The sequence below is a fragment of the Pongo pygmaeus genome, chromosome 2 (assembly GCF_028885625.2).
Source record: "Pongo pygmaeus isolate AG05252 chromosome 2, NHGRI_mPonPyg2-v2.0_pri, whole genome shotgun sequence".
Classification (NCBI taxonomy): Eukaryota; Metazoa; Chordata; class Mammalia; order Primates; family Hominidae; genus Pongo; species Pongo pygmaeus.
In genome coordinates, this window is record NC_085930.1 from 44929101 (window position 1) to 44949249 (window position 20149).

The window sequence follows — 20149 nt, forward strand, 5'->3', positions numbered from 1 at the left end:
GTGTCTTTATGGATATTTCCATTTTGTTCATGTATTTTCTACCTGACTTTCCTCACATCTTCCTTGAGTTCTTTGAGCATCTTTAAAACAACTGTTTTAAAGTCTTTGTCTGGTAGACCTGCCATCTTTTTTAGGGACAATTCTGTTGTTTTATTTTTTTCTTTTGAATGGCAATACTTGCCAGTTTCTGTGTATACTTTGTGATTTAAAAAAAAAAAACTGAATTTGAATTAAACAATGTGGTAATGCTGGAACTCAGACTCTCCCTTTTTTCCCAGAATTTGCTGTTTTGTTTTTGTTTTTTGGTGGTTGTAGGCTGTCTCTGAGCTGAGGATTAGTCTTAGGTCTAAGCTTAAGGTATTGTCAGGGTTTTATTTTACTTTTTTCTGAGCCTGTGCCTTCCCCTGTGCATGCATTGTGACTTTCTAATTTCGCCTGTGAAGTGGTGGTTTTTGAATGTCTTAGTCTTTAAAGTCTGGCTCCCAAAAGAGAAATAAGACAAAAATAAAGAGGTTAAAAAAAGTGTTGGCCCTTTAAATCCTTTGGAAGTCACTTCAGCCAGAGGGGGAGGGCTTACAATAATGTGAGGAGGTGCAATCACAATGGTTTCCACCTCTTTGCCTTCTCTGATTAGAAACAGCAATCAATCAGTCATCAGAGTACAGATGCAAGATATTTAGAGAACAGGGTCTTTTATTGCCAATCTGGCTCTTGCAAGTTGTAAGTTGCTCCAAGGACACATGCATAGCTGCCTGCCATGGTGCTGAGGGGTGAGGAGTAGCTATAACTGTGCTAAGAGATAAACATGACAGAAATTAACCAAAATTTATCATCCAAGCCTTCCCCTGAAAATTGCAAACATTTATAGAATTCAGATTTCCAAAATAGTTACATCAGACAGATTTTGCCAGTGCAATTGTTGTCTAAAATCAGAGACAGATTTCTGAAACCTCCTACTCTGTTTTCTTCCTAGAATCCTCTAAATTCTTACTATTTTTAAAAAAAATTAATTTCTGAGCAATAAATTGTACAAGTAAAATCCTTAACTCCCTAACATGATGTGAATTTTAATTAAGGTTTATTAAATCAACTGATTATTTTATGGATGATTCATGCCTTAGATATTGATTCTCTACAACATGGGTTGCAACTACTGCCTGTAGGCTTGCTCCTGCTTAACACCTGCTTTTGTAAACAGTATTTTTTTGGGGTAGGGAACACAACTGTGCCTATTTATTTACATGTTGTTTGTAGTTGTTTTGGTATTACAATTGCAGAATTTAGTATTACTAGTAGGAACCATATGGCCTACATAATATAAAATATTTACTATATTTTCCTTTATAGAAAATGATTGTTAATACCTACACTACAGAAACATGTATTCGGTTGGAATTTTTTAGTTCTTACCACATAGGTGTTATGTATTTTATATTAGGTTCATAGATAAGAATTTAGAGTTTCTAATTATAATTGTAAATATACTAATATTTTTCTAAATGTTTCCATTGGAGAAGAATTTTATATATTACTTTTATTTCTGGACACTATTGAATTATTTTATTAATCCTACTGCTTTTAAGCTAATTCCTCAAGATTTTAAATTAGTCAACAAATAATAGCAGTTTTCTCCTCTTTCCAAAATTCTCATCTCTCAATTTTCTTTCTTTTTTTTCTTGACTTGGATAAGACCTCCAGCATAGTTATTCAATGCTTGGAATGCCACTTGTCATTCTTCTTTTGTTCCTAACTTTAATAAGAATGCTCTTAATGTTTTGCTATCTAACACAAAGTTTGCTACAAATTTTTAATAGATACTATTTATCAAGTTAGTGAAGTTCCTTCTATTATTAGTCTTCTAAGATTTTTATTAACATTCTTAATGAGGGTTAAATTTTATCAAATAGTTTTTCTTCTTCATCTCTTAATATGTCAGTTACATAGCTGTTAGGAGAGAGAAAACCTACCAAGACAAATTATATTACACATTTAATATGCTACCCAATTCAGTTCACTACTATTATGCTAAGAAAGAAATTTTGTATGTGTATTTACAAGTATAACAGGTTTATGCTTTTTTTTCATATGCTATTTCCAATTTTGGTGTCAAGTTTGTACTTACAGAATGAATTGGGATTTTTTCTATCCTTTATATGTCATAGTACCATTTATGTAACTTAGAAAAAGGAAATATAGTCAACACTAACCCTACAATTGAGTGTTCTCATAAATCATGTTTTACATGAAAAATGTTGTTTAAGTGTCACAGATAATTCCCTAAACATAATAATACCCATTGTAAGCTAGGATGACGAATAGATTCATCAGACTTTTGGTTTGGCAGCAAAGCAGAGAAACAGGTGGTCTGTTACTGTAGCAAAAATAAAAAGAGAAGCTGACCACCTGGGCTGCAGGAAGGAAACTGTCTATCATAGGAGTTTGTCTTTAGAAAATTATTTTAAGTGAGATTTTCCTATCTTAGAAATGGCCTGTATTAGAAGTCAAATGTAGCCTTGAAGGTCATGAATGATTATGTATCAAGTAAACATACTTGCTCTGAAAATATTTTGCCTTACCTTATTAATTCCAGCACCTTCAGTTTTACTAATAATTCCTTTTAATCTGAAAGCCTTAAGAATTTCTGTAGCCATATTGAGCATAACATTGATTTCTTCCTTTGTTTTCACAGTGACAGCAATTTCTGGGTGATCATACTCTAAGTAGCCTAAAAAATAACAAAATATTTTTAGATTAAATAAGAACATTGTTTTAAATGTTTTGTGTGGACAATAAGCTAATGTTTCTGTTCTAAACCCACGGAATACCGCCCTCAACACAGAGAAATGTATCTCTTCCTGAAGGGGCCACTGTGATCAATCATAATTCACTAGTAGTGCCAGAGTTCTGCTGGATGTTTTCTTGGCAGCACTCATACTTGTGCCTAAGTCCATGGAGAAGGATAGGTAGCCTCGTTTCTAGGATTAACAGGTATACTTTTCTACCTGCACTGGACACTGGGAGGCTGCTCAGGGCTGTATGTCTGGAGTTCATGACTCATTTTCTTATTCTGTGTGAATCAGAATTTTTAACTACAGATTGTGTGATTAAATACGGCTTCTGATTACTTCCTTTCACTCGTCTTAGGTCATCGTCCACTCAACCTGCCAGTGCATCTAGATGACTCATACATTTATGCTCTTCTGCCCATTTCATCTGGATTCCTGAAGTCCATGAAAATTTCATCTTAGAGTCTACATTTGGGCTTTTCCTTGATCATAACCTCTTATCTGGCTTGGTAACTACCTGTCATAGAAGATCTCTCAAATGACCTCATCTCCAGGTTTGCTGTGTCCTTTTGTAGCTCACTACATGGTATAAAGTTTTCTTCTCCTCTTATACATGAACATTATACTGTAGTGTTGTGACTACAGTATAGTCACAACTATACCGTGCCACTCTCAAGATTTGTCCTGCGCCAGGAGCATGACTTGGCATGACTCAGAGAATAGGCTATTGCCAAGTTTGACACTGGGCCTCCCAGCAGATGTAACAGGATTCTGCAAGATTTTATTCTAATTTCAACTCATTTAAGACCTAAATCCTTAAATGGCAGCTCTGTGGCAAGTAGAGGAAAAACGTAACTTCTTTTCTTGTGTCACTCAGGAAGGTACATGTATTTCTGATTTGGAAAAAAATGGAATTTACAAGACTATAATGACATACATAATCATAGCATGCCAACTTGTCTAAGGAGAAATCAAAAGGCCTTCATTGTTGCATGAAGCAGAGAGAGAAAGTGTGAAGAGATATTACACTATTTCCATCTCAACTAGAAAATAAGATAGCATTGATTGTTGAGGTTACTCACTTCAGTATTGTTAGTGAGTAGGTTTCCTCAAAGATTAGCTCGAGTTATGAAAACCATTGCCTTTCTGAAGTGGTGATAAGAGATGGTCATGCTAAATAGGATGAGAGCTACTTACCTAGCTCTTTCATAGCATGTTCCATATTCCTTATCACTTGCTTTAATAACATCTAAGGAACAAAAGAAATGTTATCTCCATTGGAAAAACGGACTGTTATAAAATGTCCTTACATTTGCAACTGATGGATTTTTAACCTAAGTTAATAGTTTTAAGAGAAGTAGGATGAAGAGGTTTTCAGGGGTTCGAATTGAATTTTGTGCTGCAGCACTTTTTGCTTCAGCTAAAGTAATAGAGAAGATAAGAGGTATAACCTAGCCCGATTTTGAGACATCTGAAGGTGAGTCATGATTCTGAAAAGTGCAGGCATGGTATTAGTTCCTAATATAATTTGGATGTTTGTAATATGAAACGTTATAAAACTTAATTTGTCAAAGGGAGCTAAAATTTAAAATACAAACATTAGCCCGACAGAAAATTGTAGCCATAAAACTAGTAAACTGATTTTAGTCTATGTTTTATGAACATAGGTAGGTACTTTCCCATTCAGCTTTATGAGAGCCCCCAAATTTGTGATTCCAGGATGGCTTTCAATCTTCAGAGATTAGAAGTTTTGGCCAAGGTGAACGAAAGTAGAAATTAGGGATAATAAGACAATATTTTAGGGACTCAAGTCTTTTCATATTTTCTCATGTGTATCTCCGAATTCAGGTGCTAAATATCAGTGGTTAGAAAAGGTAATAAAACATAGGAAAATAGTTTTAAAGTTGCAGGAGGTGAAGAGAGGAAGATACTACTTTTTGTGTTCTACCACATATTGAATGTTCAATTTCTCAATGACAAAGTTTTGGGCACATAAAATGTAGCATTGAGATGTTTTAAATCGTCTTGAAAAGTAAATATTGCATTCCACATAGCTGACAAACTCGTGGGCACATATCAGTTTTAATCTGTCTCAATCTAGAAAGTAAAAATAATATCTAGAATTTAGGCCTTAGAATTATCTTTCCTGCTTACTCACTATGGAACTTTGGGCACAATCATTTAACCTCTCTTGGCCTCCTTTTTCTCATCTGCATAATGACAAAATCAAACTAGGTTTCCCTCTATTTTAATTATTGTTTTCTTTACTTCTTTCTATTTGCTGAATCACTTGTTTTTATTTCCTTTACTGTTTAATGTGTAGAAAACAAGGATAGAGAGAGGTGAAAGAAGCTTTTGGGCATTATGAGGAAGCCCTGTTTTCTCCACCCTGCCTTCACTTCTCACCTTCCAGTACTTCCTATTTTACACACCCATAGCCTGACAGATCTTAGAGCTTGCATTGGGAGAAAGCTAACCGCTGCACATGGGTTTCGTGATAGCCTCCACAAAGACAGAAAGGTGCTTTATATGAGCCTTGTAACTCGCTAATATGGCACAGTTCATTTCAGAAGGAGGCATTTGAGTAATTTAAATGTAACCTAGTTTAAGTTTTTAAAGAAATTAATTAGAAAACCAGGAGTCAAAGACATCTGCATATATGAACAGAAAAAAATGATGGATGAGGGCAACTGAGGGCTGAGTGAACTCTTTTCTTAGGATTTAAGGTTTTCTTACCTGTTTAATCTGTTTAGAACTTGTAATCTGATCAATTATAGTCATTATGTCTGCTTCGCCTTGGACATATCCTTTTAGTATTCCATACCAAAAGGTCTTCTGATGACTCATTCTTTTATCTATTATTTGCAGCAACTTTGGTGCTATGAGCTGAATTAAACAGGACTTCCATTAATATAAATTGCACAAATATCATTTTATGATATGTTGATTAGTTTAATCAAAATAGTTAATAATAAGAAATTAAGTGCCCTCAAAGATAACTACAACAACCTGTCAAGGTTCTTTATTATTTTTTTAGTGGTATCTTTATAACTTCATGACTATAGCTATTTCCCTATAACTAATAATTTGGGGGTACCTATGTGAAATTTATGACTTTATTCTTTACTTATTTTCCTTATAGAGAATTGGATGCTATTTTCAACTGGTTTAAATTCTTGGAAAACAATGCAATTAATCTTCTGTGCTTAGGTCATAAAATGACTAAATTACTGCCATTTTTGCATGCTAAATCTCCTATAACACCTCCTACCAGATGGTCTGGTCAGGTGAGAAACCACCACAACCATACTGCCTGTTAGACCCCAAAATTAACTTCACTTCTCTGTGTTCCTTTGCTAAGGGTTGAAGTCTCCAGGTTATCAGCTACCATTATGCAGTCCCCTAGCTTCTGCAGAGTTCATTGATCGCTTTGTTTTTCTACCTATGTTCCACAACCTCCATACTCTACCCTGCAACTACCTGCCACTAATCCCCAAAGGGTTTACACTCATCTTTCAAGATTCAGCTCAAGTATCACCTAATAAATGAAGTCTTTTCTCATTCTGCGCATACTCCTGTTTTGCACTTATCCTACCATATAACATTTCAATATCTAGATTACTAGCGATTTTTCTTCTACAATAAGCTTTCCAGGGGAAGAGACAATATCTAATTCATCTTCATATTCCTAGGACCTGTGATTTAACATAAGACCATAGTTCAGAGTTTTCTGAATATATCAACAAACTTTTCTTAGGTGGTTTATCAGTTTCTTCATCTGAACTATTTGTTAGGCTCTGTATACCTTCCTATCAGAATTAATTCATCAGTGGAATACACTAGACTTGCCTTCCTCAGGTAAATTGCACTCTAGCACTACTTATGATACCTTAGAATACCGAAAAAGCAGGCTACTGGTTCTGTATTCTTTGACCTAGTTGATTTATGCCTCTTAGTAGTAAAAATGTTTTAAATTATTCCTTACATGTGTAAGAAAGATCTAAATGTAAAGATTCTATTAGTTTTATCTCCATACAAACTATGTTTTATTTAACTGTATCACTCACAGTGCTTATATATGTATGTATCTTGTTTGTGTATGAATAGTGGAAAAGATAGGAAAGAGAGAGTATATCTGCATTCATATATATACTTATTTGTGAAGGAGTGAGTTTCATGTCACTGAAATAATCACACAGAAAATAACTACCCATAATATTTGTTATAGAAACATGTTATTAGACAATCAAAGGTTATTTTTGAAACCGTATTTCTATAATACCATATGTATTTTTTCCTTGATTTGTATAAATGTAGGCTATTTTCTTTGTCCCTATAAATAGTTAGCATGGTTGTTTTGTTAACTTCCATCTTTTATTCCCCAAATATCTATAAAAATAAACATTACATGGAGGTTAACTTACACTTACATTAATATAGAATTTCTCATGTGCTGTCTATTTAAAGGAAAAGTTGTGATGAGTATTTCTATACTTTCACATGCTAAACAAATTCCTAATATAATTTGGATGTTTGTAATATGAAATGTTATAAAATTTAGTTTGTCAAAGGGAGCTAAAATTTGAAATATAAACATTAACCCAACAGATAATGTTAACCATGAAACTAGTAAACTAATTTTACTCTATGTTTTATGAAACAATCAGTAGGAATTAGAAACTGCATGATTGACAGGTTCTTTACCTTGAAAATGCGTAGTATACGAATAAATTGAACAACTTTTATAAAGACTATTACTTCAGTCTCATTAAAAATATACTTAATGGTGTCTATTTCAAAAAGTATTGCATGTAAGATGCCAATTAATGTAATTGCTAACTCGAATATGTTCCAGGCATGTGAAAAGAAGTCCTTCCTCATTGCTGCTATCTGTTGATTTAAAAGGAAATTACATTATCATGTTTGTTTCTGCTTTTACTACACCATTTTCCACAATAATTTAAACATCATGTTAGGCTTTTCTCTTATCTACTCCACATGTATGAAATATCCTCAGGAAACCAAAATCAAACAAACAAACAAGTTCATCAAATTTATCCTGTAATAAAGGAATACTCCTAGGACTATTAATTTAGGATTGGGTTTAAAGGACAGGTATAATGAAAACAAAAAGATGTATATAATGACACCAGTAAAAAGTAGCAACAATGGAAAGGCAAATTCAGAGAAAAATGTAGTATGCCAGGGTGTTTTGATTTAAAACAAGCTGCCCTAAATGCCATAAAAATCCTGGGGATTGTATCCATTTTTATTATTTTATAATTTATATCCAAAATGATGATTCTGAGTAGTCAAGACAAAATTAGTTTCTGTTTGTTGTGACACATGTGGGCAAAGTTTTTATTAAAGTAGTTCAAGATTTAAAAATGTATTTATTAAAAGATTACGCTTTCTTCACTAAATTCACTTGTGTAATTTCATTCTGGGATAACGCAGAATAAGTTATTTTTAATTTCTCAAAAAAATTTGTAAGAAAATCTAAGTAGAAGTAAATATTTTGTCAGAATTACCTTAGCAATTCCACCAACCCTTTTCTTTATCTCAATGAATATATTTGCAGAGCTAACATAAGGTTTCATCAACACATAAACATTGAAATAAATACATATCAGAGGCTTTCTATGTGTATGTTTTACTCCATAACCATGTATTCCTACCTTAGAGGTAGAATAGCTTATTGGGATGATTCTAAACAGGTCCACTAATTTGACAGTCTTTTAAATCAGATAGCTGCCAGTTGAGAAATTGCTTTTGCTGTTTTTTTAAAAAGCATATTACTTGTTTTTTTTGTTTGTTTGTTTTTTTCCTGTTTTCTCCCTCATACATCTAGAGATCCAGTGAGGACAACTAGAATATTTCTTGATTCAGACAACGTTCTTTAAGGATCCCTAAAAAGGGTGACGTTTTAGAAGCAACTCAAAAGAAAATAATAAAATTGAAGCACTTACAAATCTCCTACTGCTAGGCAAAAAACCAAGTTAGAATACATACATTTCCTTCCCTTTCCTTGTGTTCCCTATATTAATTTGCGGGCATTAATGCCATAACTTAATCTGAATTCTGGAAACAAAGATTTCATTGCTTTGAATCCACAATTGAAAAAGGTTTTCTGGCAATTCTGTTCAAGGCTAGCTGAATGCCAACTGAAGATAGTTAAGGTATGTTTCTAGTTAAGGTATGTTAAATATGACATTTCTGGTAGAATACAAATATGGAAGGACTTCATTTTATTAGTTAAAGTGAAATATATGTGAATATTTTAGATCCAGTATCTGTACCCGCATATTTTATCTCACTTAACTGTTACCTAATGATTAATTGATCTGCTAAATTTATAATACTGGAACAAATAATTTTTAAATTTTACAGAATTGTGACCAATAGTCACAATTGTGGTGTCTATAGTGGTTTAATGTCATAACATCGTTCTTGTTAAAAATAATTATTTGAGGGGGTTTGTTACAAGATGACTGAATAGGAACAGCCCCGGTCTACAGCTCCCAGTGTGATTCATGCAGAAGACGGGTGATCTCTGCATTTCCAGCTGAGGTACCTGGTTCATCTCATTGGGACTGGTTGAACAGTGGGTGCAGCCCATGTTCCTGGGGCATCACCTCACCCGGGAAGCACAAGGGGTCAGAGGATTTCCCTTTCCCAGCCAAGGGAAGCCGTGACAGACTGTACCTAGAAAAACGGGACACTCCCACCTAAATACCGTGCTTTTCCAATGGTCTTAGCAAACAGCACACACCAAGAGATTATATTCCATGCCTGGCTTGGTGGGTTCCATGCCCACGGAGCCTTACCCACTGCTAGTGCAGCAGTCTGAGATTGACCTGAGAGGCAGCAGCATGGTAAGGGGAGGGGGGTCTGTCACTGCTGAAGCTTGAGTAGGTGAACAAAGCAGCCTGGGAAGCTCCAACTGGGTGGAGCCCACTGCAGCTCAGCAAGGCCTGCTGCCTCTGTTGACTGCACCTCCAGGGGCAGGGCATAGTTGAACAAAAGGCAGCAGAAACTTCTGCAGACTTAAATGTCTCTGTCTGCTCTGAAGAGAGCAGTGGTTCCCCAGCATGGCGTTTGAGCTCTAAGAATGGACAGACTGCCTCCTCAAGTGGGTGGCTGACCCCCATGTAGCCTAACTGGGAGACACCTCCCAGTAAGGGCCGACTGACATCTCATACAGGTGGGTGTCCCTCTGGGACGAAGCTTCCAGAGGAAGGATCAGGCAGCAATATTTGCTGCTCTGCAATATTTGCTATTCTGTAGCCTCCACTGGTGACACCCAGGCAGACAGGGTCTGGAGTGGACCTCCAGCAAACTCCAACAGACCTGCAGCTGCGGGACCTGACTGTTAGAAGGAAAACTAACAAACAGAAAGGAATAGCAAAAACATCAACAAAAAGGACATCCACACCAAAACCCCATCTGTCACCAACATCAAAGACCAAAGGCAGATAAAACCACAAAGATGGGGAGAAACCAGAACAGAAAAGCTGAAAATTCTAAAAACTAGAGCACCTCTTCTCCTCCAAAGGATCACAGCTCCTCACCAGCAATGGAACAAAGCTGGATGGAGAATGACTTTGACAAGTTGACAGAAGTAGGCTTCAGCAGGTCAGTAATAACAAACTTCTCCGAGCTAAAGGAACATGATTGAACCCATCGCAAGGAAGCTAAAAACCTTGAGAAAAGATAAGATGAATGCCTAACTAGAATAAACACTGTAGAGAAGACCTTAAATGACCTGATGGAGCTGAAAAACATGGCACAAGAACTACGTGACACATGCACAAGCTTCAGCAGCCAATTTGATCAAGTGGAAGAAAGGGTATCAGTGATTGAAGAACAAATTAATGAAATAAAGCAAGAAAAGAACCTTAGAGAAAAAAAGAGTAAAAAGAAACAAAGCCTCCAAGAAATATGGGACTATGTGAAAAGACCAAATCTACATCCGATTGGTATACCTGAAAGTGACGGGGAGAATGGAACCAAGTTAGAAAACACTCTGCAGGATATTATACGGAAGAACTTCCCCAACCTAGCAAGGCAGACCAACATTCAAATTCAGGAAATACAGAGAATGCCACAAAGATACTCCTTGAGAAGAGCAACCCCAAGACACATAATTCTCAGATTCACCAAAGTTGAAATGAAGGTAAAAACGTAAAGGACAGCCAGAGAGAAAGGTCAGGTTACCCACAAAGGGAAGCCCATCAGACTAACACTGGATCTCTCAGCAGAAACTCTACAAGCCAGAAGAGAATGGGGGCCAATATTCAACATTCTTAAAGAAAAGAATTTTCAACCCAGAATTTCATGTCCAGCCAAACTAAGCTTCATAAGTGAAGGAGAAATAAAATCCATTACAGACAAGCAAATGCTGAGAGATTTTGTCTCCACCAAGCCTGCCCTACAAGAGCTCCTGAAGGAAGCACTAAACATGGAAAGGAACAACGGGTACCAGCCACTGAAAAAACAAGCCAAATTGTAAAGACCATTGATGCTAGGAAGAAACCGCATCAACTAATGGGCAAAATAACCAGCTAACATCATAATGACAGGATCAAATTCACACATAACAATATTAACCTTAAATGTAAATGGGCTAAATAACCCAACTAAAAGACACAGACTGGCAAATTGGATAAAGAGTCAAGAATCATCAGTGTGTTGTATTCAAGAGACCCATCTCATGTACAGAGACACACATAGGCTCAAAATAAAGCAATGGAGGAAGACCTACCAAGCAAATGGAAAGCAAAAAAAAGCAGGGGTTGCAATCCTAGTCTCTGATAAAACAGACTTTAAACCAACGAAGATCAAAAGAGACAAAGAAGGCCATTACATAATGGTAAAGGGATCAATTCAACAAGAAGAGCTAGCTATCCTAAATATATATGCACCCAATACAGGAGCACCCAGATTCATAAAGCAAATCCTTAGAGACCTACAAAGAGACTTAGATTGCCACACAATAATAGTGGGAGATTTTAACACCCCACTGTCAACATTAGACAGATCAACGAGACAGAAAGTTAACAAGGATATTCAGGACTTGAACTCAGCTCTGCACCAAGCAGACCTAATAGACATCTACAGAACTCTCCACCCCAAATCAACAGAATATACATTCTTATTAGCACCACATCACACTTATTCCAAAATTGACCACATAGTTGGAAGTAAAGCACTCCTCAGAAAATGTGAAAGAACAGAAATCACAACAAACTGTCTCTCAGACCACAGTGCAATCAAATTAGAACTCAGGATTAAGAAACTCACTCAAAAATGCACAACTACATGGAAACTGAACAACCTGCTCCTGAATGACTAATGGGTAAATAAGGAAATGAAGGCAGAAATAAAGATGTTCTTTGAAACCAGTGAGAACAAAGACAAAACGTACTAGAATCTCTGGGATACATTTAAAGCAGTGTGTAGAGGGAAATTTATAGCACTAAATGACCACAAAAGAAGGCAGGAAAGATCTAAAATCGACACCCTAACATCACAATTAAAAGAACTAGAGAAGCAAGAGCAAACACATTCAAAAGCTAGCAGAAGGCAAGAAATAACTAAGATCAGAGCAGAACTGAAGGAGATAGAGACACTAAAAACCCTTCAAAAAAATCAATGAATCCAGGAGCTCGTTTTTTGAAAAGATCAACAAAATTGATAGACCACTAGCAAGACTAATAAAGAAAAGAGAGAAGAATCAAATAGACTCAATAAAAAATGATAAAAGGGATATCACCACCAATCCCCCAGAAATACAAACTAGCATCAGAGAATACTGTAAACACCTCTACACAAATGAACTAGAAAATCTACAAGAAATAGATACATTCCTGGACACATACACCCTCCCAAGACTAAACCAGGAAGAAGTTGAATCTCTGAATAGACCAATAACAGGCTCTGAAATTGAGGCAATAATCAATAGCCTACCAGCCACAAAAAGTCCAGGACCAGATGGATTTACAGCCGAATTCTGCCAGAGGTACAAGGAGGAGCTGGTACCATTCCTTCTGAAACCATTCCAAACAATAAAAAAGAGGGAGTCCTCCCTAACTCACTTTATGAAGCCAGCCTCATCCTGATAACAAAGCCTGGCAGAGACACAACAAAAAAGGAGAATTTTGGACCAATATCCCTTATGAACATCGATGCAAAAATCCTCTATAAAATACTGGCAAACCAAATCCAGCAGCACATCAAAAAGCTTATCCACCACGATCAAGTCAGCTTCATCCCTGGGATGCAAGCCTGGTTCAGCATATGCAAATCAATAAACAATCCATCACAGAAACAGAACCAAGGACAAAAACTGCATGATTATCTCAATAGATGCAGAAAAGGCCTTTGACAAAATTCAACAGCCCTTCATGCTAAAAACTCTCAATGAACTAGGTATTGATGGGACATATCTCAAAATAATTAGAGCTGTTTATGACAAACCCACAGCCAATATCATACTGAATGGGCAAAAACTGGAAACATTTCCTTTTAAAACTGGCACAAGACAGGGATGCCCTCTCTCACCACTCCTATTCAACATAGTGTTGGAAGTTCTGGCCAGGGCAATTAGGCAAGAGAAAGAAATAAAGGGTATTCTATTAGGAAAAGAGGAAGTCAAATTATCCCTGTTTGCAGCTGACATGATTGTATATTTAGAAAACCCCATCGTCTCAGCCCAAAATCTCCTTAAGCTCATAAGCAACTTTAGCAAAGTCTCAGGATACAAAATCAATGTATAAAAATCACAAGCATTCTTATACACCAATAACAGACAAACAGAGAGCCAAATCATGAGTGAACTCCCATTCACAATTGATTCAAAGAGAATAAAATACCCAAGAATCCAACTTACAAGGGACATGAAGGACCTCTTCAAGGAGAACTACAAACCACTGCTCAACGAAATAAAGGAGGACACAAACAAATGGAAGAACATTCCATGCTCATGGGTAGGAAGAATCAATATTGTGAAAATGGTCATGCTGCCCAAGGTAATTTATAGATTCAATGCCATCCCATCAAGCTACCAATGACTTTCTTCACAGAATTGGAAAACAACTACTTTAAAGTTCATATGGAACCAAAACAGAGCCTGCATTGCCAGCACAATCCTAAGCAAAAAGAACAGAGCTGGAGGCATCACGCTACCTGACTTCAAACTATACTACAAAGCTACAGTAAGCAACACAGCATGGTACTTGTAGCAAAACAGAGAGATAGACCAATGGAATAGAACAGAGGCCTCAGAAATAATGCTACACATCTACAACCATCTGATCTTTGACAAACCTGACAAAAACAAGAAATGGAGAAAGGATTCCCTATTTAATAAATGGTGCTGGGAAAACTGGCTAGCCATATGTAGAAAGCTGAAACTGGCTCCCTTCCTTATAACTTATACAAAAATTAATTCAAAATGGATTAAAGACTTAAATGTTAGACCTAAAACCATAAAAACTCTAGAAGAAAACCTAGGCAATACCATTCAGGACATAGGCATGGGCAAGGACTTCATGACTAAAACACAAAAGCAGTGGCAACAAAAGCCAAAATAGACAAATGGGATGTAATTAAAATAGAGAGCTTCTGCATAGCAAAAGAAACTACCATCAGAGTTAACAGGCAACCTACAGAATGGGAGAAAATTTTTGCAATCTACCCATCTGACAAAGGGCTAATCTCCAGAATCTACAAAGAACTTGAATAAATTTATATTAAAAAACCCATCAACAAGTGGGCAAAGGATATGAACAGACACTTCTCAAAAGAAGACATTTATGCAGCCAGTAGATGCATGAAAAATGCTCATCACCACTGGTCATCAGAGAAATGCAAATCAAAACCACAATGAGATAACATCTCACACCAGTTAGAATGGCGATCATTAAAAAGGAAACAACAGATGCTGGAGAGGATGTGGAGAAATAGGAACACTTTTACACTGTTGGTGGGAGTAGAAACTAGTTCAACCATTGTGGAAGAGTGTGGCAATTCCTCAAGGATCTAGAACTACAAATACCATTTGACCCAGCCATCTCATTACTGGGTATATACCTAAAGGATTATAAATCATGCTACTATAAAGACACATGCACACATATGTCTATTGTGGCACTATTCACAATAGCAAAGACTTGGAACCAACCCAAATGTCCATCAGTGATAGACTGGATTAAGAAAATGTGGCCCATATACACCATGGAATACTACGCAGCCATAAGAAAGGATGAGTTCATGTCCTTTGTAGGGACATGGATGAAGCTGGAAACCATCATTCTGAGCAAACTATCGCAAGGACGAAAAACCAAACACCGCATGTTCTCACTCGTAGGTGGGATGTGAGCAATGAGAACACCTGGACACAGGGCAAGGAATATCACACACCGGGTCCTGTTGTGGGATGGGGGGCTGGGGGAGGGATAGCATTAGGGGAAATAACTAATGTAAATGATGAGTTAATGGGTGCAGCAAACCAACATGGCTCATGTTTACATATGCAAGAAACCTGCACGTTGTGCACATGTACCCTAGAACTTAAAGTATAATAATAATAATAATTTGAATTTAGATAAGTATATATTTATACTAGTAAATGATCATACTAATTTGAAATCAAATAGCTAAAATACTGAAGCATCTATTCCAAGGCAGAAAATAGTCAAAATTCCTACTATTTTGTGATAGTTGATACAGTCAGTCTTTCTGCATATTTCAAAAAAGGTTTCTTGAAACCTATTATAGCTAAGAAAGTGGGAGATTTCAAAGATGATTGTAGATTCCAGCTTGGGAAATTGGGTTTCCATTGAAATTCTGAAGGGAGAGTAGGATTAGAGAAGACACATTTCTTTTCAATATGCTGCTTGTAATGTTTGCACAGTACTTTGTCAGAGGGATCTAGTCAGCAGCTACCTATATGATCTATGGCTCTGGATAAAATTTGAGCTATAGACATGAATTTGGGAGTCATTAGAATATGAATGACAGTTGATGTCACAAAAGTAGATGAGACAGCATGGTCTGCCCTTTATTATTTAATTCACGTCTATGTCTCTTCCCTCATTTTCCATATCCTGAAAACATATTTAACATCTCTCCAATCTCCACTCTGACCAACTCATTCCTGAGCTTCAGTCATTGGGAGTAGTGTTCCTTACATGTGTCATGGTGTTGCTTCTATGTTTTCCCTTGTTCTTGTTGTTTATTATGCAATGTACTTGTAGTTATTCTCTTTTTTGACTCCTACCCATTATTCAAAATTCAACTCAAGTGTTGCTTTCCCTTAAATACCTTCCTTCTCTGACCCTACTATTCTGCATAAGAAGCTCCTTCTGTCTGTTCCCATTGTACTCTGTGTATTCCTCTATCATACTAGAGAGATATAAAAATATCTATCCAGTATAAAAATAATAAAATGAACCTTCAAGTACTCACCACCCTGTTAAGACTGAGAACATTGCCAATACCTTTTAAACTCACTTTGTGTCCCTTTGACACACACCGTTTTAAAATTTATTTCTGGAAATACAAAATCAGTGCTTCAAGTATGCATATTATCTATTGAGTTACTATAAAAATCACCTTCAAAAATTAAAGTTTGGAGATGTGAGGAAGAAATTCATACACTCCTTCAGAAAATTGTCTGTTGCTGGTGTTGAAAAACAAGGCTAGGAAATCTCCCTGTCAGACATATAACACTTCCATACACACATAAATTTTAGATTACCTTAAGTAGTGCCTCTAGAATATAAAGTGTAAGAAAACAGTAGTTAGTGTGTTTTAATTCGCTGTGGTAGATTACATTTAACTGGGATATCCAAGAGATTATAAAGGGAAATATATTCATTAATATCACAAGGTATCCAACATGTTCAAATTCCTCAGTAAATACTATTGTATGGCATATGTGAAAAAAGAAGTATCTGTAAAACAAAAAGACAGTTTCATCTGATAAAAGGTTTACATTAAATGATTTTCATATATACTCATTTCTGTTCCACTTATCAACAGCCGCAGAGCCTTCCTTAATTCTGAAAGCAGCCACCACTAAGCTAACACGTTCTGGCATCCCGCTTCAGATACTGTCCTTTTAATTTCTTCCACTGATCCTCCACTGTCTTGAGTCTAGTTTCTCCTTTTTCTTTCTCTCCCTCCTTAAATCTCATTCACTTTTTCTTTTTACTTTTAATAGAAATATTTTTGGTATAACACATGAAAAATTCAAACTGGAATTTTTTTTAAATAAAGAGAATACTTTCTAGCTTTTGATAATTCCTATTTTCAGAGATGAATACTATTAGTTTGAATATTGTTCCAACTTTTTATGTTTATAAAATGATTATAAACTTAAAAGAAGTTATATGTCACATATTTTTCTGTAACCTGCGTTTTTCCCTTTTAACAACGTATCATGAGCATCTTCTCTTGTCAAGGCATAAAATTGGGATCAAAGCCTAGGATGCATGGTGGTGGAATATATGGATCCAAATTTTATCACAAAATTTAAATTAATGTATATGCTTTGAAAAATAGCTTCCATATTCAATATGATGGAGAGTAGAAATGTAGATGAAAAGATTTACATTTAATATTTTAATTATTCAAGTAGTATAATAATACACTATTGTTGTTAAAATTCACATGATAATGATTAATTAATTGCTGATTGAAGACTGGGTAAGTACCAGATCATTTTCTCATTCTCAAAGGTACATCTATGCCATGGCCCAGAAGCTTTTACAATTTTGGATCCCATTTGAAAAAAAGATGATGAAATTATGAGTGCAGTAATACATAGTCTGTGCTCACATTGTCAGGGCCCTCCAAGGCCTCTGGCAATTCCTCTGTGATGGGAGCTACAGAGTTTAAGCCTTGTTAACTTTGTGGTAAACTCTCTGTCCTCTCTCCAGTCTGCTTTTCTTGATCTCTTCCAGCAGCAAAACCATGTTTGGCAAAGCATGGCACTGGAGGTTACCTTTGCTTAAATTTATGGTTAAATTTGCAGTCACTGATCTCATTCATTTTGTCACTAACTATATTTCTTTCCCTTGAATCTAAGAAAAAAAAAGAAATTCCAATTGAAAAGGAAGAAGTAAAATGATCTCTATTTGTGGATGACATAATCCTATATACTGAAAATCCTAGAGAATGTGCCAAAATCAACTAGAGCTAATAAACAAAATAGCAGTTTCAGGAAACAAAATCGATATATAAAAATCAGTTGTATTTCTATACACTAGAAAGGACTGATCTGAAAATGAAATTATGAAAACAATTATATTTAAAATAGCACCAAAAAAACCAAAATAGTTAGGATTAATGTTAACCTAAAACTTGCATGCTCAAAACAACAAAACATTACCAAAATAAGTTAAAAATTTAAATAAAAGGTAAGACATTCCATGTTCATGGTTTGGAAGGCTTAATATTGATAATATGACAATGCTACCCAAAGCAATCTACAGATTACATTAAATCCTATAAAAATCTCGACCTTTTTCTTTATTTTGCAGAAACAGGCAAGATAATCTAAACTTTATATGGAATTGTAAGGGACCTCAACTAGTTACAACAATCTTGAAAAAGAAAAGTTGAAGGACTTATACTTCCTGATATCAAAATTGTATACCAAGTGTGGAAAACAATTTGGTGGTTACTCAAGAAACTAAATATAGAATAACCACACAGTCCTGCAATTTTGCCCCTGGGATATGCCCTTGAATAGAAAGCAGGTATTCAAATAAAAACTTGCACATGAATGTTCATGGCAGCACTATTCATAATAGCCAAAAGGCGGAAACAACTCAAATGTCCATAAACTGATGAATGGGTAAATAAAATGTGGTATATATACCATGGAACATTATTTAACCTTAAATAGGAATCACATATTGACACATGCTATAAAGAGGATGACCCTTATGCTACTAATACATGCTATTATGTAGATGAAAACATTATGCTAAGTGAAAGAAGCCAGAAACACAAGGCTACATAGTGATGATTTCATTTATGTGAAACATTTGAAATAAGTAAATTCACAGGGACAGAAAACAGACTGGTGCTTTCCAGGAGCAGGGCAAAAAGGGGAAATGGGGAATGACTGCTTAATGAATACCCAGTTTATTTTTGGACTAATAAATAACACTGAATTATACACTTTAAAATGGTTAATGGTTAACTTATGTATATGAAATTTACCTCAATTAAAAAGAGAATACTATTCCCTATCCTTTTTATTCTTTAAGTAACTTTATGTATGTACCTAAGAAATTTAGGGTGGTGGCTGACCCCCACATTTCTAATAAACATTCTGTAGCTATTTATGCCCTATAACACTCATCAGTCTCCTCTGAGGTGGCTACCACCCACTTCAAAGCTTTAAATCAATTGTAAAGACAGGAAAAAAAACATTTTTTTTTAAATAAAAAATTAAAAGGACGTAGCTAAGGTTTACAGTGGATGTTAGCCAGATTGTTTTTCTCTTATATTATGCCATAATCTCCTTTGATTTTTATAAAAACTCTAACAATATATGGTGGTACCAAAATTTATGATGAGTTTGAAGGCTGATTTAGTAACAGGTATAAAAAATGAATTTGTTAATACAGATTATTTTTGCTTTCTTACTTTAGGTATGTTTGTGAGCATTTTCTATGACTGTAAATAAGGCCATTTTTCAGATAACAAAATATGCAAAAATTTTTAAAAAGAAATTTCATTGTAAAATTCCTCAAAATATTTTGCAAAATATTCAGGATAGGGGGCGGTTCCAAGATGGCTGAATAGGAACAGCTCCAGTCTACAGCTCCCAGCATGAGCGACACAGAAGACAGGTGATTTCTGCATTTCCAACTGAGGTACTGGGTTCATCTCACTGGGGCTTGTCAGACAGTGGGTGCAGGACAGTGGGTGCAGTGCACCGAGCATGAGCCAAAGCAGGGCAAGGCATCGCCTCACCTGGGAAGTGCAAGGGGTTGGGGAATTCCCTTTCCTAGCCAAGTGAAGCTGTGACAGATGACATCTGGAAAATCGGGTCACTCCCACCCTAATACTGTGCTTTTCCAATAGTCTTAGCAAATGGCACACCAGGAGATTATATCCCGCACCTGGCTCAGAGGGTCCCATGCCCACGGAGTCTCGCTCATTGCTAGCACAGCAGTCTGAGATCAAACTGCAAGGCAGCAGCAAGGCTGGGGGAGGGGCGCCCACCATTGCTGAGGCTTCAGTAGGTAAATAAAGTGGCCAAGAGGCTTGAACTGGGTGGAGCCCACTGCAGCTCAAGGAGGCCTGCCTTCCTCTGTAGACTCCACCTCTGGGGGCAGGGC

General features: G+C 36.0%; 1 protein-coding gene across 2 annotated transcripts in view; it reads right to left on the reverse strand.

The window, feature by feature from the left end:
• Nucleotides 1-20149, reverse strand: part of SLC9C1 (solute carrier family 9 member C1) — a 171580-nt gene that overhangs the window by 63526 nt on the left and 87905 nt on the right. For both annotated transcript variants that reach the window (XM_054482329.1, XM_054482328.1), the window contains exons 15-19: nucleotides 16549-16744; nucleotides 7491-7676; nucleotides 5523-5672; nucleotides 3984-4035; nucleotides 2577-2725 (exon numbers count right to left, since the gene is read on the reverse strand). In XM_054482329.1, the coding sequence (XP_054338304.1) occupies nucleotides 2577-2725; nucleotides 3984-4035; nucleotides 5523-5672; nucleotides 7491-7676; nucleotides 16549-16744 (733 nt within the window). The remainder of the gene's footprint in view (nucleotides 1-2576; nucleotides 2726-3983; nucleotides 4036-5522; nucleotides 5673-7490; nucleotides 7677-16548; nucleotides 16745-20149) is intronic.